This window comes from Abramis brama (assembly GCF_963993115.1).
Source record: "Abramis brama genome assembly, chromosome: 6".
Lineage (NCBI taxonomy): Eukaryota > Metazoa > Chordata > Actinopteri > Cypriniformes > Leuciscidae > Abramis > Abramis brama.
The window spans coordinates 40,145,072-40,167,918 of record NC_139968.1 but is presented as its reverse complement, the minus strand read 5'-3'; the positions used below and the strand labels follow the sequence as shown (position 1 = coordinate 40,167,918).

General features: G+C 38.8%; 3 protein-coding genes across 3 annotated transcripts in view; all 3 read left to right on the top strand.

The window, feature by feature from the left end:
- The window catches only part of LOC311085191 (uncharacterized protein), a gene marked incomplete at its 3' end in the record, with an annotated part of 62,040 nt that extends 41,360 nt beyond the window's left edge, over positions 1 to 20,680 (top strand). Inside the window, exons 4-6 of the mRNA XM_084117625.1 lie at positions 2,321 to 2,575; positions 20,412 to 20,555; positions 20,664 to 20,680. Of these exons, the coding sequence (XP_083973751.1) occupies positions 2,321 to 2,575; positions 20,412 to 20,555; positions 20,664 to 20,680 (416 nt within the window). The remainder of the gene's footprint in view (positions 1 to 2,320; positions 2,576 to 20,411; positions 20,556 to 20,663) is intronic.
- The window catches only part of LOC311084222 (uncharacterized protein), a 316,630-nt gene that overhangs the window by 258,282 nt on the left and 35,501 nt on the right, over positions 1 to 22,847 (top strand). The gene's annotated exons all lie outside the window — the stretch shown is intronic.
- Positions 9,981 to 20,955, top strand: LOC311084215 (uncharacterized protein). Its single transcript, XM_084116130.1, has 6 exons — positions 9,981 to 10,125; positions 13,823 to 14,146; positions 14,334 to 14,663; positions 15,819 to 16,106; positions 20,412 to 20,555; positions 20,664 to 20,955. Exons 1-6 carry the CDS (start codon positions 10,080 to 10,082, stop codon positions 20,678 to 20,680), a joined length of 1,149 nt encoding a protein of 382 aa, XP_083972256.1. The 5' UTR covers positions 9,981 to 10,079; the 3' UTR covers positions 20,681 to 20,955.

Here is a 22,847-nt window from a genome sequence, read left to right as displayed (position 1 = left end):
TTGTTTTTATTTTTTTAGATCTAGAAAGTTTTGACAACTGTACAAAGTTTCATGCCATTTAGACAAATATATATTTTTTTGTTTTTAATTTTTAGCAAACGTCTTTTGGGGTCACATGCAAGACCCCGAACATTTAGCCTAGTATTTTCACAGGGTCAGTTTTGAGTGTGACATGCTCACTAAATGCATCATAGCGTTCAGAAGCTACGTTCGCCTCCTCCACTCTCCTTACTAGGTTCATGTCAGCTGATAGAGACCGACTAAGCCGGTTATACATGTTATATCCACGGGCCACATAGGCAGAGAATTGGCATTACTTTCCCCCAGGGCTATCCAATGTGACATTAGCTGTCTCTAGTGTCTTTACTGGGACCAGTGCGGTGAAAGTCTCTTCTGCCACAATGTTTACGTCAGTCCCAGTCTCTATTTTGAATCTTACAGGGGTCGCCCCAATCAGGAGCGGCACCATCCACTGCTTCAAGTTTATTTACATTATAAACTGGGCCCAAAAAGTACGAAGGTTGGTCAAAACATTCTGTGACTTCTCTTACTGACCTGTTTTAGCGACATACTCTGGTCCAGTGTCCAGTTTTGTGGCATTTGTGACACCAATAAGGCATATTGTTAAAGCATTGCAATAATCTAGCCTTGAGGTCATGATTGCATGAGTTAACTTTTCTGCATTTGACAGTGATAGCATATGTTGTAATTGAGTATTTAAGATTTAAAAAGCAGTATTACAAATGCCAGAAATGTGGCTTTTTGGCTATCAGAGATCACTTCTACACTTTGGTAGAAAATCTACACATTTCAGTTTCTTCAGAAGAAAAGATCAAGAAAAACTGTATGTTTGCATTAATGTTCACTCATGAATTTTGTTGCAACACAGGCAGACATTATACATGTGATTAAGTGGATTTTGTGTCAAAATGGACGCTGCAGTGGTTTTTCTCTTTTATTTTATCTGTACAAACATCTGTGTGTCTGGTTTGATCTGTCGGTGGATAAACAGCTTCTGCTGGATGTTTGTCGTCTCTGTGTGTGTCAGTAGTTTGTGGCTGAAGCGTTTCTTCATTTTCTCTCCTGCTATTAAGAAGCTCACAATCTTCCACTCCACACAAAACATCTTTACACTGAAATAAAGTGAATCCATCAACAGTCAAATAAGAGTCACAGGTCAGAGGTCAAATATGATTGACAGCTCACAGCACTAAATAACACACCAGTAGATACAGATATCTAATCCAATATTTCACTCTTCTGCTATTAGTTTTCATTCAGGGCCAGAATTCATTTGAAAATGTAAGATCAGCAAATGCTTGTTGATTTTCGTGATGTTAAAGGAGACGGATGTGTGAGCGGAAACTGACTGAGGTTGGGGGAGGATTCACACACAACCAGATAAATATCTCAGTTCAGTCTTTCAGAGCAATCTGAGTGTTTCAGACATTAAGAGTTACTATCGTGGGCTTTTCAGTGAACCGATGAAGAAAATGTTTCTCAAATTAGTTTTGCTCTGTTTGTGTTTGTGGCGTCTGGATGGTGAGTTTAAATGTGTTTTTATGGCTTCAGTTGTTTCTGTTCTGATGTGATAAATTACTGGTTAAATTAGTTAGAGAAGATTATCATTCACTGTTAGTGTCAGCAACGGTGGGCTGTAGTGAAGCGCACGACTCAGGAAATAACTCAAATAACTTTAATCTAATAATCCACACAATATACAGGAGAATCATGGAGAAACACAACCATGTAATGTAGACGATACCGGACGATGAACTGAACAGAACTCAGGGTTTAAATAACAGGGAGATAATCAGAAGAACAGAAACAGGTCTGGGATTAATGAACTAATGATAGAGAACACAGGCAAATGAAAACAGAGAAAACTAAACCTAAACAGAGCAAACATGTTGCAGTTAGTCTCATATAGAAATAATTAAACTGATTTTTACTGTCAGATCAAGTTTGAATTCAGCTCTAAACTCAATTATTATGGATTGATTAAATAATATAATATAAATATGAAGCTCAGATAATCAACAGCATTAGTTTTAGTGTGACATTAAACATTAAAGTAAAATAGTTTGTTATTGTTCCATATATAAATCTATTTTTCTCTTCATTCATTTTTTGTCTTTGTGCTGCTGCAGAATATTATTAATTTCACATTTAAATGAATAAAAGTACTTTTTTATAGCTTCATCAAACCAACATCAAGTGATTTTAAAGGTTTAATCTGTGAAAAACTGTTCTTCAGGAGAGTCTGGTGATGATGAAGTGGAGTTAGTGAAGGAGGGAGATTCAGTCACTCTAAACTCTGATCTTACTGAAATGAAGGATGATGATGTGATTCAGTGGAGGTTTGGAGATGAAAACACTTTAATAGCTGAAATCAATAAACGGTTCGACAGAATCACTGTATATGATGATGTTCTTGATGGGAGATTCAGAGACAGACTGAAGCTGGACAATAAAACTGGATCTCTGACCATCACAAACACCAGAACTGAACATGAAGGAGATTATGATCTACAGATCAACAATGAGATCCAGAGTTTCAGTCTCGCTGTCATTGGTGAGTAAACTAGCCTATCGGTTTCACTTATTTTTGATGACAAAATTGAAAATTAATTTATACACCATTTTGTTGTTTAATGATTTTGTTTTTCAGATTTACATTTTAAACTATATGTAAGGGATAATGTAGAGCGAGGCGGTTGTTATAGCGAATACAACCCCGACAGGCTGATCGGGACCCCGACGCGAAGCGGAGCTTGAATCAGGCTAAAGGGGTTGTATTCGCTACAACAACCGCCTCGCTCTACATTACCGCTTATTACATGGCTACCTACCAAATAAATCAATAATTTGACACAAAATATTGATTTAAAAAGGAGTTTATTGATTTAAAAACGATTGTATTGCTTCCGCTAAAGAAAATAGTCCATTCCGTCTCTCCGGTTAGAATCCTGCGTCCATAGCAACGCTCTGTTTTTCATGGCAACGGTGTGTTATACACATAGCAGCGTCTGTTATCAAGAAATACAGTTATACATTAGAATTCAACCAAGCCATGTAATAAACTTTTGTAACACATCATAAAGTTGTTTCTGTTTGATCAAGCCTTTTACTCTGATTGTCTATGGTGAGTTAAATATCACTTGTTGTATATCATTTTGGTATCAACATGTTGGTTTATTGTTAAAATGACTAATTTGCCTAATTTGTTTTACATTTATAACATCTAGGTATATATTTAACTCTCTGTTTAATCTGATTTTTTAAAATGCTCTAATTTTGATCATTTTGGTTTCTTCTTCCTCTGCTTGAATATCTTCATTCATCCTCATTTATCTTTATTATCTGTTTTCCAGCTCGTCTGCCTGTTCCTGTCATCAGCAGTAACTCTTCACAATGTTCATCATCATCATCTTCATGTTTATTGCTGTGTTCATCAGTGTTGAATGTGAGACATGTGACTCTCTCCTGGTACAAAGGAATCAGTGTATTGTCCAGCATCAGTGCGTCTGATCTCAGCATCAGTCTCTCTCTACCTCTGGAGGTGGAATATCAGGATACAAACACCTACAGCTGTGTGCTGAACAATCCCATCAGCAACCAGACCACACATCTGGACATCAACACACTCTGTCACACATGTGCAGGTACAACAGCACTGATATTAGTGTTCAGTTATTGAGTTGATTATAAAGACTTTCAGTGGGTTCAGTTGGCCAGCAGCCATATCACCCTGTAGCCCAAGACTGGTCTCCCACTGAAGCTAAGCAGGGCGCTAGTTCAAAGCCAGAGCTTGTTCGGAGTTGGTTCGACTGATGAGCTTTCTAAGAACCGGTTTGCCTCTCCACAGGCCAGAGAGCCAGATCTTACGTCACTGTATACATCTCATGTTGCCCAGCAACGCTAGCGGTGCAGCGCCAAATACAAACACATCAGGCTTGTTCGAGATGGTTCGGCTTCTCGCAGACTGATCGGCGCATGACATCAAAGAACTGCGAAAGCGATCCAAAAGCACAAGGAGTCGTATGCTCTCCAAACACTCCCGCAGCTCCGATCGGTCCGCGCCGCTCCGATGCATCTCGAACAAGCCTTCCATTAACAATGGCGGTCGTTGATGCTCATGGCTTTACGAACCTACATCGGCATCCAAACACGGCAAATCCAACGCGTTCGTGCAGCTCGCCGTAACTTGCATAGACGGAGATTACAATCGAGCTGCCTTTAGAAAATGGCGGTCACAAGCTTCTGTTTGTCTTGTTGGTCATGGTAACCCCAGCCCCGGACGCAAGCGGTTCTTACTTCTAGCCCAGCAAAGTTTTGGTGCTACTTAAGAACCACTTTTCCTGGTTCAGAGCTGGTGCTTTGGGTGTCGAAAAACAAATAACCAATTTGAAACTAGGCTCTGGCTCCGAACCAGCTCCAACACCGCCTTGGTGGAAAAGGGGTACCACTGAAGCTAAGCAGGGTTGAGCCAGGTCAGTGCCTGGATGGGAGACTCCTGTGAAAACTAGGTTTCACCCTGTGGTCTGTGTGGGTTCTAACACCCCAGTAAAGTGACAGGGACACTATAAGCACCTTCCTTCGGATGAGACGTTAAACCGAGGTGCTGACTTTCTGTGGTCATTAAAAATCCCATGGCACTTCTTGTAAAGAGTAGGGGTGTAGCCCTGATGTCCTGGCCAAATTCCACCCATTGGCCTTTGCCAATCATGGCCTCCTAATAATAAGTCCAAGTCCAGATCTCCAGCTCAGGGGACCGTCAAAGTTCAACTCAGTCTTTGCTAGGCATCTGTATTACAGCTGACGTCCATTTACGCTCAGTCAGGCCAGTATCAGCCCAATGCTGGAACACAGAAGAGAAAAGAACTGTCAGCATACGACGTCCAACTCACATCACTTCATGTCTACACAATTTATGAGTTTATTAGATAAAGCTAGAACTTCCTTAAAATATCGGCCGATTCAAAAGTCACTCAAGTAAAATGCAAAGCAGGCTCGTTCTCATCCATTACGAGGCAATAATCTGGATTTGATAGGCACACCGCAAAGTAGAAGTCAGAACGTACTCACAGCATGACTGGACAGCAACCCTGCTATCCAGTCCAATGTGTTCACGGCAGAAGAACCACGTCAGTCATTCACTCGTCTCCTCAGCACTCGCGGTAGTCTCTCACATCCAGTCATCAACCTGTCTCACACGCTGCTACTCCGACAGTGCTCTGCGAATCGCCGACTTTGTGGTTACTCGTCTACAATGTGCTGCAATCTCGCATAGCCATAAGCCGTCTCAACGCAAGTGAAACACTCACTCTCTGATGCAGACACAACAGGGTTTCTCTCGCTCTCGCTGTGTTGACTTCAGTAACCGATGCACGATGCTGCCACCACCAGTCTCAGTCACACTTGTTACGTTTTTAAAGGGAAACATATTCACCGCTCCACCCCAAAATCCATCACTTATTAGTTCATTGAATTATCAAAAATAGGTGTGGCTATGGGAATACTGCCTGCAAAAAAACACAGCAATTAACACAAAAGAAAACACAGCAACTCACACAAAAGAAAACACAGCAATTAAATGTGATCATGCATATACAGTACATGTATATAAAATACATTGTGCAACACTAAAAATTCACTCTCTATATCTCATGGGTTGCTGTCCAACATTTGTACGTGTAGATCGTCTAACAGTCTCATTTCCCAAATTTACAGGTTCAGAAGCCGGAGCAACCCAAACACTATATGGTACAGGGTCCCGAGCCATAACTATAGGCGTGGTATTAAAAGTACTAGGGGGTGCTAAAACTTCCACTTCAGAGGCAGCACACAATTTAAGTGCATTACGGTGCAGAACCTTTTCCTTCCCTCCTTTTTCAGGTCTTACCCGATACACCATCCCCGTCTCTCCCAATGTTCCTATTACAACATGGGGCACTGGACCCCACCAGCCACACAGCTTTCCACGACCTTGCCTGTTTCGGTCCCTAACCCAGACTCGCTGACCATCTAACAAGGGTACATCCTTAGCCCCACGAAGTCTGTTTCATTTTCTCAGCAGCATGATCCATCTTATCCTTAACTACAGCGTAGGCCCACTTTAACTTTTTATAATGATCTTGGACCCACCCTCTATAATCCCACTTCTGTTGATCAACCACTACACCCAGCCCCAAATCTACAAGGATCATCACTGTACGCCCGAACATCAGATATCATGGAGCAAAGCCTGTGGCGCTATGTACAGTGTTGTTGTATGCTTGCATCAGCTCAGGGAGGAAGTCAGGCCACCTGTCCTGTTTCTCTTGTTCCAATGTATGGAGCATATTTAACAAAGTCTGATTAACTCGTTCTATCCTACCATTTCCTGCAGGGTGATAGGAAGTAGTTCGACTTTTGACCGTTCCATATAACAGGCAAAACTCCTGAACCAACTCTGACTCGAAATTTGGTCCTCTGTCTGAATGGAAACGCAAGGGTCAACCAAAGGTCTGCACCACATGAGTCCAAAGGGCCCTCACTGTGGTCTGGGCAGTCTGATCTTTTGTTGGAACTGCCCATGCGTAACGTGTAAACATATCTACCATAACTAATATGTTTTGGTAGCAATCACTAAGCCGTCCTAAAGACAAAAAGTCTAAAGCCACCACCTCTAACGGACAAGACACTGAGATAGGATTAAGGGGCGCTTTATGACTGTCCCTACCCTTCTGCAGGCTGCAGGCGACACACCCAGAATGGAACCCTCGCATCATCTCCTCCATCTTGGGCCAATAGAAGTGGGACCGCACTTTTGTCAGCATACGTTCAACACCTGCATGGGCCAATGCTTCATGATATCGCCTCCACATCTCCTCTTGTTGGACAGCTGGACAAACGATCTGCAATTGACACTCATGGGTATTTGGATCAATCATCTTTTTATACAACACTCCATCATGGATTACAAGTCGTGATACATGGCGAAGCAACTGCTGTGCAATCAGAGGTAATGCTCTTCTCTCAAGGGTGGTTGGTACACTGGCAGACCTTACATACCGCATAACCACCTAAAGATCCTCATCCCCTTGTGCCTCTCGCCACTCATCAATCCCCAAAGCACCAAGAGCGGTGGCACCTCCGTTGGAATCAATCTGCTGGACCTGGCATATTACTTAATGGCATATTACTTAACAATTAGTTAATAGTCATGTGCCTCAACAAGTAAAGTCATAACATAATGATACATTTGCAAATCATTAGCTAATGATTAATTAAAGCAGACAACTGGAAGTTGAAGTACCTTGCTTTGACCAACTGTGGTAATTAACGCATTAATTTACACTTTTAGTTAATAAAATAAGTTATTAAGGAATTAATACATTATGACACATTTAATTAATAACAATTCATATTTTACTTAATCTATTAATCATTTAGAATCTTTATTAGTTGCTGATGCAGTAATCATTAATTAGTCATACATTAACTGTTACGTTCACATAATTATATTTGGCATCTAGAGGTTATGGAACGTAACATAGACAAAATAAAAATAGAAATAATTAAATAGAAAGTTGTTTAAAGTAATATACTTGCACTCTATTGAGGAGATGTAATGTGATGAATTAAGAAACGGGCAGAGACCAAACTGGATTTGTACTTGTTTTTAGTAAGTAATATAGTTTGATATAACAAAACACCCAATAACACAAACCGTGAATCAAATATACGTCCAAACAATCTATTTACAAATTATATACAACATAAACGATAAATGATTACAAAGCGAGGGACAAGAGCGGTGCTAAAGAAAAGAAATAAATAAAACAAAACATGTTAACTAAACCCCAGGACAAACACTAAACTCAAGTAAAGAAACAGAGGAAAATAATCTTCAGCGTAAAACGCCACTAACTACACTACCTAATAAACATAAACACATAAGTTGGCACCCGCTCATAAACTAGTGTGTTAAATAGTTTTTACTCTGCGTGTTGTGAAATGTAAATCACGTGATGTACTAACCTGGTCCCATCGCTATGCATCGATGAAAGACTTAACAAGCTCAGAGAAAATCAAAAGTCGGATCACAGCATAAACGCAGTAAAACAGCGTTATGAAGAGCTCAACAGAGTAAACTTTAACACACCAAAACTAAGCAATAACAAGCAAGAACAAATAAACAAGAGAGCAAAACAAAGGAGAGACGAAGCCGCTCTCCCGCACTGGCGTCATTTCCGGATCTTTATACGCACACACCAGTCTCTGATTGGTTCTCGGGCTGTCAGGTGAACTCGATGAGTGACAGGAACACCATCCAATCACTGGTCATGTGAGAAAGAATAGCGGAAAGAGAGAGAGAAAACAAAACAACCCTCCCAAACCACACAGGACGTAACATTAACACATCATTATCTGTGCATTAGTTAAGCATCAATTAATGCTGATTAGTGCACCCGTATTGTAAAGTGTTACCTTAATTTTTGCTTCTAATATTTGTTAAACGAGCTTTCTGTAAATGTATGCAATATGTATTAAAAACGATATAAAACATGCTCTACTCTAAAATATGAGCAAAAATAAAGGAATTATCATGCAAACCAGTGGTTTTGTGGAGTATTTAAAAAAAGTTAAGAGGTTTTAAGTTAATCCGTAAATATTAATTCATGTATGAAGTAAAAAAAGAAAAGCTAATATAATAAAATAAATCAACCCATTGTGCTGGGTTAAACAAACAACCCAATTTGCTGGGTAAAATTAACCAAATATGTGTTCTGTCCTATATTTACCAAGCCCTTGAGCTAAAAACAACTCAAATTGGGTTGTTTTTAACCCAGTGTTTTTTTAGAGTGATAGCACTGCCTATGTTGAAGAAAAACCTGCAGCCACAGTGGCCAAATAGACGGGTGGTGAGAGAAAGAGACGCTTTGGCTAAAACACAACAAGCCTTCTACTGCGGAATAACCAAATGTTCATAATAACTGTGAAACGTCATCAAAGAGTCCGCAGACGTACATCAGCACATCGGATCAGTCGGTGTTGCTGATACCGAGTAAAACTAGTGACCGTGACCAGGTTCGGCTGAGTAATAAAACCAACTGTCAAACTGAATTGATAGTTAAAGCAAATTGAAAATCTATGCATATTGAATAACGTAGGTAAATTAAAATTATTATCTTAAATGAAGGTTATGTTAAACGTATGATTAAGACATAAAAGAGAAATTGTCAAGTGTTTAAAGCCACACTAAGGAACTCTTCGGTCGCCCTACAGGTTTGAAGCGGAATTGTCCATTACCGCTGTCGTAAATAGTTTCGCCGCCCGCAGCCGCCTGTCGCACGTACTGTACACACGCAGTTTATCCAGCATAAATGGAATGAATGATGTCCACAGACAAGGTAGAGTATGTTGCATGATTTCATGAAAGTATGATGTATTTCGACATCAGAAACAAAGAAAAACTAAATAATGACTATTGTAACGCTTGACGTAAAGCAAGTCAAATTTGTAGTTTTCTTATGTCTCATTCGAACTACAGAAACGCGACCCGGCAAACTTGCATAGTGTGGTTATAGCAGCTATAGGGCTGTAAAGCGAATCCAGAAGTGCCTTTCACCCTGTTACAACTTGATGAACCACTGATACGATTTTGGAAACATTATTTTAAGGTAAAAAATGTTACCTAGTGTTGCTTTAAAATGTTTATATGGATAAATAAACATGGTAATGTGCTTGTTAATTCAAAGAATTACGTTTACAAGGTGTTCCTTTAGGAGAATGAAAAGAAAAGTTAAAGACATTTTTAACATGTTATGGGTCACAATTGATCTACAGGAAGTTGAGGCCTGCTGGAGCTCAAAGTAACAAACTGACAATGTTCAGAGTGTGAATTAATCAGCAGAAAAAGAAATGAAGACAGTCACATGCATTAACACTTTAAGATGTGCAGTTATTTTAGCTGAAGGTGGAGTTTCACTTCACTTTACTACAGAGCAGCTTCACATCAGCACGTCTGTCATTTTATTACTGAACCAGTTTTGAAGAGATTTTTTCATATTTGTAGACTGAAACCGATAAAGATGTTTTGGACTGTTTTGCTTTGTTTGTGCTTCTGGCGTCTGGATGGTGAGTTTAAATGTGTTTTTATGACTTCAGTTGTTTCTGTTCTGGTACCATATAATAAATTACTGGTTAAATTAGTTTAGAAGATTAATTAGAAGATTAACATTCAACATTATTGTCAATGCAACACTGGAAAAAACTCAAAGAAAGAAGAAGAAACTCAAAGTCTTTAATCTAATAATGCACACAATACACAGGAGAATCATGAGGAGAAACACAACCACGTAACGTAGTCGATACCGGACGATGAGCTGAACAGAACTCAGGGTTTAAATAACAGGGAGATTATCGGTTCAGTAAAAAGAGGAGGCGTGTTCCGGCGCAAACGTTCCTTGGTGTTATTTTGCAGTTTTAGAAAACAATTCCACCACAGACCAGGAAAAACCTTGTGTCCTAAAATCAGGAACTGAACCTAAAGTCAGTGCCGCTTTATTCAGATACTATTTTAAGGGCGCATGCTTGGCCATTATGTAGCGTGCACAGAACACTTTGCTTCTCTCATCTACACACAGACACAGCAGTTCCCATTTTTGCAAACCATACATAATTACAAGGAAAAATATTCCACATGAGGGAAATCATTGTTGTGAAGATCTGAAAAAATAGGCATAAATCTAGCTTACACATTTACCCAAATTATTATACGCCTGTTTAACCGAAGCTAATTTGGGTGTGTTTCTCCCATCCCCAATGTCACTTCTTTGTGTTTTACGGCCCTGACGAGAGCGTCGGTCTCCAAGGCTGTGAACCGCCCCTGGCGTGCATCTGGCAAATCCGCCATTATAATAGCAATGGAACAAGCGCGCTTGCTCTTAAAGGGAATGTGAGATGACGCTCTGGGGTGCGTTTCCCGTACAACTATATAGCTCGCTGCTTAACTACCATAGTACGATGCATCGTTGGAGAAATCAACTAGCTAGTCACGACTGTTTCCCGAAACCGTCTGTCGCAAAGTATCGTTCAACCACGTTGGTTTATGACGTCTCGCTCGTGGCGGACTAATATCTTATTTTAATTAATCTGTTTGAGATCGAATTAACGCTAGATTTTGTCATATAAGTTACAGACATGGCATCTGAAGACCATTTCTAATTTTTCTCAGTTATTTTGCTTTATTACCAGACTCAATATTTGGCTCATTCTTACATAGTAGAGCACGTTCGCACATGCGCAGTCTTCAAAAACGGTGCTTTAAATCTCTTGACAAACTAAAAGACGTAAATTACATTTGTTTATAGCCTATTCTAAATAAATAACACGGGTTGTACTGAATGTCAGCTTGCTTATTTTGCTAAAGATAAGGATTTATTCAGTCTACATCTCATCTCAAACTAGAAACTATGCTTCTAACGACAGCTCGAGAGCTGTCTTTCCAACCACACAAGTTTGCGATGCTGTTTGCGAATGTTCGTTGGAACGATGGTTTCGGGAAACACCAAATCGTTGAACTATGCTGATAACGACGGAACTTGCGACCAGAGTTGGCTAACGATGCTTTCGGGAAACACACCCCAGATTGGTTTATTTCACGTTATGCCCAAACCACACCTATGAATAATGAAGCTACTTCAGACCAACCCATTTTAGATTTGCGTCGGGCGCAAGAGTAATTTATCCTGCCGGTATAATAGCAACACCGAGATCCGCCCACAAAGTTACTTGCGTTTTGCGTTTGATACTTGCATTTCAGATCGTTAAAATAGGGCCCTTAGTCTCATATAGAAACAATTAATCTATTATTTTAATGTCAGATCAAGTTTTAATTCAGCTCTAAACTCAGTTATTATGGATCGATAAAATAAAATAATATAAATATGAAGCTCAGATAATCAACAGCATTAGTTTTAGTGTGACATTAAAGCAACACTATGTATTTTTTCAACCTTCATAATATATTTCCAAGACCCTTGTGATGGTACATCGACTTACAATAGGATGAATGACATGTCTCCCATAGCCTGATGGGGTCTGTATCGCTTTTACTGGCACTACGTAACTTCGGGGTTCGGGTAGTAACCAGAGCACAAAAAGAACTACAAAATTAGACTGCTTTACGGCATACACTTCCCCCACCACTTCCTCAAATTCGGACGTGAGAGGCCAACCAGCCTTTGTTTTCCAGCTTTATGTTTTTGTCATGGCCAAAGCAGCAATGGACAAAAAAAAAAAAAGTCAGAAGTAAGCCAACGGCATGTACAAGTTTGGTAGAGGCTACATTCTTGCAAGCAAGTTTTTTTTTCATCCCCCTTCTCATTCGCGCTTCAATATATTCAACACTATAAAATCTGACGAAATACAATACTCTTTTTTTTTTTTACAATTATCTTATATAGCCTAGCCATTTTTAATAGGATGGACAGTTGAAGGAACCCAACCTCGTTATACTTAATAAATATATTTGCTTCTTCTTGGCCTACTAAAGTGTTCCTGCAATGGGAGTGTTCTCTGGCTAGAGCGCAGAACAGCGGAGTGTGTGTGGACAGAAGTGCGTGCCTGAGCTTGTGTTTTGGGTTAAGCTGCGTTGCTTTCACATTGTGGAAAATAGAATAATAGAAACAAAATGTATTAAGCTTTTTACCCGTTATTATCAATCTAAATTAATCTCGTTTTTAATTTAACTTAATTTCGTTTTTCTTTATTTAAATTTAGTTTTTTTCTTTATTTAAATTTCGTTTTTTTCTTTATTTAAATTTTGTTTTTCTTTATTTAAATTTCGTTTTTTCTTTATTTAAATTTTGTTTTTCTTTATTTAAATCTACCCTTTAGCCTACTGTGTCAGTAATTTGTTAGTCAGAAAAATATTAGACTACCTTATTAAAAGTATTGCTTAAGTTAACAGACCTGTGTGTGTGTGTTACGTGCGAGTGCATTTACTTTGTGTTGTTCATGGGGAAGATGTGTTTAATATCACTAGTGCAGTGTCCGTTCTCAGAGCTTATAAGCCCTGCCCGTGTGAGGTGCGCTGCTTCCCGCTCGCGTTGTTCTGTAGTTCATGTGAAGTCGATTGGATGAACAGTTCTCGAAATAATCAAAATGCAAACGGACAGACAGACACATAGAGAATACTGCCTTTATTAGAGAGAAGAATATGTTCAGCCCCCTCTCTCTCTCAAGCTTCGAATATTTGATGTTCATTACTACCGAAGCTTCGAAGCTCAAAAAATGGTATTCTGACCAGCCCTAAATGACGCTGGCTTGTAAACGAGCTATGCAATCTTTTGGCGAAAATAAAACCCATGAAATTATATTCATATGACATGCTGAAATATAAGCCACTGTAGGCTACCTGGGATGAAGACATTTCACACGCAACGCAACGCAGGCAGTCTGCCCAAGATGTGAGATCTCCTTCTGCAGAGTTCGAGGGTATCGGCTTGTCAACAAATGCACGTGTATCCCCTGGTGTAACCATGACAGATTTTACGACAGTAGTAGAAGACAATACTGTTTCCCAACTGTAGGGGGACCCCGAGAGCAAAAGTTACTTGGTGTTGCTTTAAAAGTGTTGTAGTTATTGTTTTTAAGAAATTGTTCCATATATAAATCTATTTCTCTTTTCATTCATCATATTTTGTCTTTGTACTGCTGCAGAATATTATTAATTTCACTTTTAAATTATTAGTAGTATTTTAATGAAGCTTCATCAAACCAACATCAAGTGATTTTAAAGCTTTAATTTGTGAAAAACTCTGTTCTTCAGGAGTGTCTGGTAGTGATCCTCTTTGGCCAGTGTCAGTAAACAAGGGAGATTCAGTCTCTCTAAACTCTGATCTTACTCAAATAAAGGGTGATGATGTGATTCAGTGGAGGTTTGGAGATGAAAACACTTTAATAGCTGAAATCAATAAACAGGCCGACAGAATCACTGTATATGATGATGTTCTTGATGGGAGATTCAGAGACAGACTGAAGCTGGACAAAAAAACAGGATCTCTGACCATCACAAACACCAGAATGAAACATGCTGGATATTATGAACTAAAGACCATCAGAAAAAGAAAGAATTTCGGTCTCAGAGTCATTGGTGAGTTAAATATCAGTTTCACCTGTTTTATATTTTAATCAGCACAAAGATACAATTAATAATCCAAACTCCATTTTGCTTCTGTTGTTTAATTATGATTCATTTTTTTAATTTAAATTTCAAACCCTTTACTTTTGTAAATGACTGTTTTAATCTGTGTCAAACTCTTTTCCTGTTTGTTGTTCAGGTGGGGCTGATAAGCCAGTGTCAGTGATGGAGGGAGATTCAGTCTCTCTAAACTCTGATCTTACTGAAATGAAGGATGATGATGTGATTCAGTGGAGGTTTGGAAATGAAGATACTGTAATAGTTGAAATCAATGAACGGTTCGACAGAATCGCTGTATATGATGATGTTCTTGATGGGAGATTCAGAGACAGACTGAAGCTGGACAAACAAACTGGATCTCTGACCATCACAAACACCAGAACTGAACATGCTGGAGATTATAAACTACAGATCAACAGGAAGATCAGCTTTTTCAGATGGCCTACTTTTTTTTGTCTCACTGTCTATGGTGAGTTAAAAATAAGTTTAACATGATTTATTTATTACAGCTAGATCTAAAGAAGTCTCTTATAATGACTAATTAGTTAGAATTACTAATTCCCTTACTTGTTTACATTAACAGCCAGATTTATATTTAACTTTCTTGTAAATTGTTTTAAATGGTCTTCTTTTGATCATCAAGTGTAGCGTTAGTTCTAGCAGGACACGTTAGTCAAGCTCGCATCAGCTGATCTACGTCTACCTATAGGAATATGACACCTATCATAGCCTCCATATTTAAGCTTCTTCAGTATTATCAGCAGCTATTGCGTTTCCCAGGAGCAAATTAAATGGTGAAATTCGGCAGACAAAACCGCATCATCTCACAGGAATCGTGCAATTGGGAATTTAGAGAGAGGAATTCGTTCTGCAGGTTTTCACCTCAGATTAATTTAAGTCCGTGAACTTGGAAACGCATTGATCATGAGCTGCCTGATTTGGAAGTGACCTGAGTTTGCATTGCTTCTCGTGTCGCTGAATTATTGACACAGGACTCGCTGAAGTTATTCTGACAAAAGAACAAGTTCAGATGAGATCTGCACTCCCCAAATGAAGAAGGATATCAAGAGAAGATCAAGCATCCACGTCACAGCTGGCCATAATTCACTCTCCATTCATCCAAAGACTATAGAATAACAGTTATTCTATTATAGTAATACTGAATGAGGGACTTTGATTCATCTCTGAATGTCTTCACGAAGTTAAGCTAAGTTCCTTTTAATGCTCATTGCTAAAAGGTACAGTATCAGGGTAACATGCTTGTTACTTAAAGCTTTCCGATATTGGCAGCATGCTTGCCGCAGCTCACTCAGGTAACTGTATTTTTTTTTTTAAAAGGCATCCAGATATTTGCTGTCAGTTTATGTTTGGGGGATATTGGCATATGATTTTGTTTTGGGGGTTATTGCTGCTCTCCCTGCTCTTATCCATGCGCTGCATAGATGCGCAGGGAGTTCTCGCCCAGAACAGAACCATACCGCCAATCCAAACTGTATGCTAATTGTCAATCATATTTAACGATAGGGGTCTTGACAGAAATCTTGGTTCCTCTCGATGTTTCTTCCTCATCTGCTTGAATATCTTCATTCATCCTCATTTATCTTTATTCTCTCATGTTTTCCAGCTCGTCTGCCTGTTCCTGTCATCAGTAACTCTTCACACTGTTCTTCATCATCATCATCATGTTCATTGGTGTGTTCATCAGTGTTGAATGTGAGTCATGTGACTCTCTCCTGGTACAGAGGAATCAGTGTATTGTCCAGCATCAGTGCGTCTGATCTCAGCATCAGTCTCTCTCTACCTCTGGAGGTGGAATATCAGGATAAAAACACCTACAGCTGTGTGCTGAACAATCCCATCAGCAACCAGACCACACATCTGGACATCAACACACTCTGTCACACATGTGCAGGTACGACAGCACTGATATTGATAACGGCTGACAGGACAAGAAAGTCAGTTTTTCTGAGGTGAAAGACTTTATTTCAGCGTACACTTATGTCACTGCCTGGTAGTTTCTATTGTGGTGGGTTTTCTGAAGTAGTCATGATTCATAACATTACATGCTCTAAACACACACGCAGAGTGGAAAAGGAGCGGATAAGTCAAGTATACTTAAGTGGAATTTGAAGTATATTTCTGAGAAGTACATAAAAAGTAAACTAAAGTATACTTTCTTATTTTTAGTTTAAAAGAAGTATACTAATAGCACACTTGAATAAACTTCTTTTTCGTAAGGGTAATGTTCAGTTATAAAGAGTTGATTATAAAGACTTTCAATGGTTTCAATGATCAATGATCAAACAAATGTTCAGCATTTTATTGCTTAAAAATTACATTGATTCCTAATTGTTTGAAATATATTTCTTTTGTTTTTACTCAACATAAACATATGTTATATGGATTATTTATAGACTAAAGAATTAAAAGGGATTTGGTTTTGTACTAGTCTGATAAGATCCTCCAGCATCCGTCCTGTCCTCGTTGTAATCGTATCTCAGTGGAGGTTTTCCTCTGCAGCTTTTACCCTCAATCTTCACCATCATGATCAACTTTTACAGTGATATTTCCCTTCAAACCGCATGACCAAAGTACGTCAAATGCAGTTTCATCATTTGTGCTTTGAGTTTCTGGTTTGATTTCCTCTATGATTGACTTGTTGGTCCGTCTTGTCGTTCTTTGGCACACGCATGATTCTTCTCCAGCTCCATGTTTCGAACGAGTCAAACTTCCTTCGGTCTTGTTTCAGGATCAGCTTTTGCAAACGTAGTTGAGAACCAAGAATATGAGGGTCTAAACTAATCTCATCTTCATCAGCATGTATTTGCTTTTGAATATTTTGTCAAAAGACTTCATAGCCGTCTTGCCCACCACTTGCCAAATGAAGTAATATTTCTTGAGTTCTGGTGAATCAGTCGTCACAAGGGCACCTTCGGTTCATACGCAGAACATTTTCTTCTTCATTGAGCTTGAATTTATCAATGTCATCAATTCCTCATGTTCAGTTCTAGTCCCATCATTCGACTTCCTTCTCTTGAGTTTCCACAGCAGATGTTCCATATCTTCCTTTTTTCAGGAAGTGTCGTCAGTGTTACGAAACTGCTCTGAAACACGGCTAGAGGATCCAAACGCAGCTTTTATTGAGGAATTCCAGAATTGTACACCATAAAAACAGGCAATAGATCAAAACCACAGAGCATTATCCACATATCATAAATTTTAAAAAGACTTTTTAAAATTTAAGAAAGTAAAATCTAAGATCACAATCATTTTTGACATTCGCTTTCCAACCTTCTAAACACTTTTCCTTGGATTGATTATTCTGATACTGGCATCTCTGTGTAATTTAATTATTTTTTAATTTTTTAATTAATTTTAAAAAGCTGGTTATGTCTATTTTGATGTTTCTGCGCAAGTTCAGCAGACAGTGGTTCGGATTTGTTCCGATCAGAGCTCGTGCATTTCTGAATATTCCGCTCTGCTCGCTCATTCCGCAGGGTCGAAAATATGTGGAATAAGGGCTGCCTCCGACTAAATTTTTTTTCTAGTTGACTAGTAGTTGTTCATTTAAGCCATTAGTGGACAAATTGCCCCTTTATATTAATTTAAATAGGCTATATAGCCTACAGGATAATGAGCGTTTATGTAATATAGCCGCACTCAAGCGCACGACCGCACGCATAAAGCTTGCCACAAAGAACAGCTAAAAGTAATGATTATGAATGTGTCTAAAATAGCAAGGAGACATTTAATTATTTATTAAAGGGTTACTTCAGGATTTAGCATTAAGCTTTGTATTAGTAGAAAACCTGTAGTATTTTCGAATTACCATGCTCTCCACCCTCATATCCCTCTGAGAGGAGAGATTTATGTATTTTTTGTCTGGAAAAAATCCTCCGATGACGCAAAAATCGTCATTTTGCGTCATCGGAGGATTTTCTGGCCAGAGGCTAAAGACTACAGCCAGTAGGAGGCGTTGTTCCGCATGTTTTCAGACCGCCCATAGAGGGTGGGATCTCACTCACAGAATGTACACAGTCAGCCGTCTTTCTTTGGAAGCTAAGCTAGCAGGCTCTTGTTCTGTGGAGAATGCTGAATAGTTGGAGAAAGCTGAGTAAGTAGGGGTTATATCCTCCTTTTCCCGGACTTGTCCGGCGGGCGAGATCGTTCAAAATGTCCGGGATTCGGCTTTTGCTTTCTGCGGTTGCCATTCATTGTTTACATGCACACCTCTTGTTTCAATCTAACTGAATTCATTCCGACCGGTGAGTCTGAATGTAGTGTTTACATGAACGCTAATCAAGTGATCGGTTGATGTGCATTTTAAACATTGCTAAGAAAATTCCTGCACCTCCGTTGCGAGACCGGCGCGTCTCAGTAATGACGCCACCGGCCTCGCGCTGTTCTCCCGCGGCCGTCAGCCTCGTCCTGCTCGCCACAGTAAACATGATGAATGAATGGCGACTGTAGAACGGAAAAGCCGAATCCCGGACATTTTGGGCGATCCCGAAATCCCAGGCAGACTCGTCACGGAGACTCACTGGTAGCCTCATAGGGTAGCCTAACCTTGTTTTCAACTGCGCTGTCTTACCGGTAGGCGTGGCCTCCTAGGGCAGTGAAGCAAGTGCATTCTGGGAGTTGTTGTCTTTCATCCACATAAGCCAAAAATACATTTTCTGGCTTTTCTCAGTCTAGAAAGCTCCAAATTAAAAAAATTCTTCACATTTCTTCTACATAAATGACCTATTTTAAATACACATTCATCTTCCCAGAGGTGAAGTATCCCTTTAATAAACTGGTGTTTTCTGTGCCACGGCAAAGATGAAGTTGACAATGCAGACTCGCCATGAATGCCAGAGAGAAATGCATGTGAAACGCACATTTCATTTAGATTAAATAATCAGAGAGTAGCCTATTTCTTTTGGTTTTCTTTTGGTTTTGAATATTTTCGTTTAAAAGTAGACATTTCATGCTTTCTATAATAGATAGCTTATATTTCTCAAATCTGTGAGGCACAGCTGAGTTTTGGCGCCCTCCAGTTCACGTGCAATGCAAGTTATCGTGATCGTGCCGGCGCCTTATTACATTGTCTGCTATATATGTGCTTCTTAGTTAGTAAATACAGGCAATTGGTTGATAAAACATTGATCAAAATTAAGATACAATTTATACAAAACAAGTCCGTCCTATGCACCAAAACCTTTTACAATGCAACAAAATATTTAAAGAGCATCAAGCTATTAATATCTATATTGTGTATACGCACAGATAATATAACAGTATATTAGTCAGTAATTTTTATTAAGTTAAACAGTGATTGGATAATGTTTTTAATTTAAGGCCCATCCACAATTGGTCTGGCCCATCCAAAACTGGGATCCTTGTGCAGTGCCTGGAAGAGATTATGATTTACTCTGATGTTTCTAATCTTTCTCAGCTCGCCTGTTCCTGTCATCAGCAGTAACTGCAGTAACTTCGTTCAATTAAATGAAATGTTCAGTGTAGAGGTGAATAAGATGAGCTTTCAGCTTATAGATTCCCCTATCCTAGAGAGAGTGAAGTGCTACTAAGTGCTAATGTGGATTTCTGTCTAGATGTGTAATTAACTTTTTTGAGGTTTTCTTTTGCTAAATGTTTATTATAGATACAGTAAGACAGAAACTCACCTGTTCACAGCTCATTTTTCTCAGCTGTAGTCAAATGCAAGCGTTTCAAATCAGTGCTTCTCTCGGGAGACTAGCGCTAAATTACTCCCCTATCTCAGCGCCATCTACTGTTTTAGAAGAGGAAGTTGCTCAATTGCATTTGTGAGAAAATCAAGCCGAGAGATCTCATAAAAACCTAAGTGTCTCACAATCATAACAGACAGACATGAATTTGTATGCACTAGATTTGGTATATGTTTAAAGGTTACATGCAATTTGTAGGATGGTTTGTATGTATTTGTGAAATATTATCTAGGCTCATTTATTTATATTTGTAAAACACAATACATATTTGTTAATCCTCTACGTTTTCGCTCAAAATGACCTTTGTATTTGCGCATTGCTTTCTGTTTGTTTGAGAGTCGAGTTTTCCTTTACAAAGCAGATCGAGTTTGTTTGCAAAATGCTGGATTTATTTGTTTAATTATGGCACAAAATTCACTCCATACGCCAGCGCTGATATTAGTGTTTATTGACTGATCTGATCTCAGTTTGATGTGTTTATTCCTCAGACTCTGTCCACTGTTGTGGTCCTACTGAAGCTGTGATCCGATTGGTCCTCTCTGCTCTGGTGGGTGTGGCTACTGTCATTATTGTGGTTTATGAGATCAGATCCAGAAGAGATGAACGAGATCAAGCACATATTCACACATCAGGTACATGATTGATGATGTCATTTCTCACAAACTGATTTTGCATTTATAATACCATTAATATATGTCACATACTGTATATTAATGGCTTTATATGTTTATCTTTTTCAGGAAGTATTGAAATCTAAAGCAGAACACTGAACTTTAAAGGTTCTTCAAGTGTGTTTTTGTTCTTCTTGTGTTTTTTTTATAATAAATACTGATTATTACTTGAGCTTCTGCTCTCTTTCAGTGTCAGATTTGACAAAATCCAATATGTATGGCTTTGTTCATATTTTTTTTTGCAAAAACATAAAAACAAATGAATAGAGAGACACACAGGTCTCAATTTACTGCTGTATATTTGCTGTATGTATTTTCTTGCCTTTATCAATAAAGTTTCTCACTCTGAGGTTCAAGATTCTCTCCATGTTTTATTACATTTATTATATTGAGCGTCTCCTGGAGGAATACAGACTTTATGTATATTTTAAACAGTGCACCATATATGAATCTTTACATTTTTTAAATATTATTTAAAACATTATTTGTACATTTTTACATCATTAATAGATCATTAATTTCTTTCTTTTTCTATCTACAATAATAAACAAACAACTTCCTCTAGCTTCTCCTTTAACCTGAGAAAATACTGATTTGAGACACATTATAATATACTTTGAGATCACAGTGAAATATTTAAACAACATATTGATGCTCCATTTCCTCCAACAGGGAACGATAAAGTCTATAAAGTGCATTTGCTATTTAAACAATGTGATGCAGGACGGGAAAATGAAAACTGTGTCAGGCTGAAACTAGCAAAACACACTTGCGTTGCGTCTGTCGCTGCATTGCACTGAGTGTGTGATAGGGCCCAAAAATCTCTAGTGTGATTTGTCTCTGTGGTCTCGTCTGAGGAGCAACACCTCCATCTAGTGGCTCACCCTGAACTCACATGTTATCAGGAGTTATCTTTGTCAGCTCTGACGTCACAGTCTTTAGCAGCTTGTCTGAGCCGTGTGAGAAATTGTTGAACAGTTTCACAGTGTTTTTGTGTGAGCGTCTCACTAATGCATGTTCACTCTGAACAAAGTGAGCATTTAAAGCATCACATCAGCGTCATTATCCATAACTGTTGAATATTAATCATATGAAGATATCAGAGGACACTTTCACACACACAGTTATAGCAGGCGATCTGTTCCTGCTCCAATAAACCATTAGAGAAACTCTGAAATCAGTCTGAGAGGAGAAACAATCGAGACATTTGATCAGAAATAAGCAACAAACGTCCTGGAGAGAGTTACAGGAGAGAGCAGAGCCAAACACTCTCATGACAAGATCAAACTGTTGCTTTAAAGGGATAGTTCACCCAAAAATGAAAGTTCTGTCATCATTTACTCACCCTCAAGTTGTTCCAAACCTGTATGAGTTTCTTTGTTCTGCTGAACACAAAGGAAGATATTTGGAAGAATGTTTGTAATCAAACAGATCTCGGTCCCCATTGACTACCATAGTAGGAAAAATATATACTATGGTAGTCAATGGGGACCGAGATCTGTTTGGTTACAAACATTCTTCCAAATATCTTCCTTTGTGCTCAGCAGAACAAAGAAACTCATACAGGTTTGGAACAACTTGAGGGTGAGTAAATGATGACAGAATTTTCATTTTTGGGTGAACTATCCCTTTAAGATGTTTTTAACGTGTTATTGGTCAGTTTATTTCTGTTGAAAATGATGTCATTGACTTACAGGAATTTTAGGCCTACTGGAGCTCAAAGTGACAATGATCAAAGTGTGAATTAATCAGCATAAATAGAGCTAGATGGTCACATGCTTTAACACTGAATAAATAGGCAGTTATTTTAACTGATTGTAGAGTTTCACTTCACTTTACTACAGAGCAGCTTCACATCAGCGCATCTGTCATTTTATTACTGAACCAGTTTTGAAGAGTTTGTCTTTTCATATTTGTGGACTGAAACCGATGACGATGTTTCTCCCTGTTTTGCTCTGCTTGTGTTTCTGGCGTCTGGATGGTGAGTTTAAATGTGTTTTTATGGCTTCAGTTGTTTCTGTTCTGGTACCATGTGATAAATGACTGGTTAATTTAGTCAGAGAGGATCAACATTCGCTGTTACAGGACAGTACTGATAGAGGGGAAATTCATACTATAAGGGTGAGCAAACGCAAACCGACAGAAAAATCCAGACTCGGCAGGTGACAAAGTTATTTATATACTCTGTTTATTCGCGAAAATCCTCCAACATGTAATCCTGGAAACAATTGCTGTACAGAGCACAACATCATT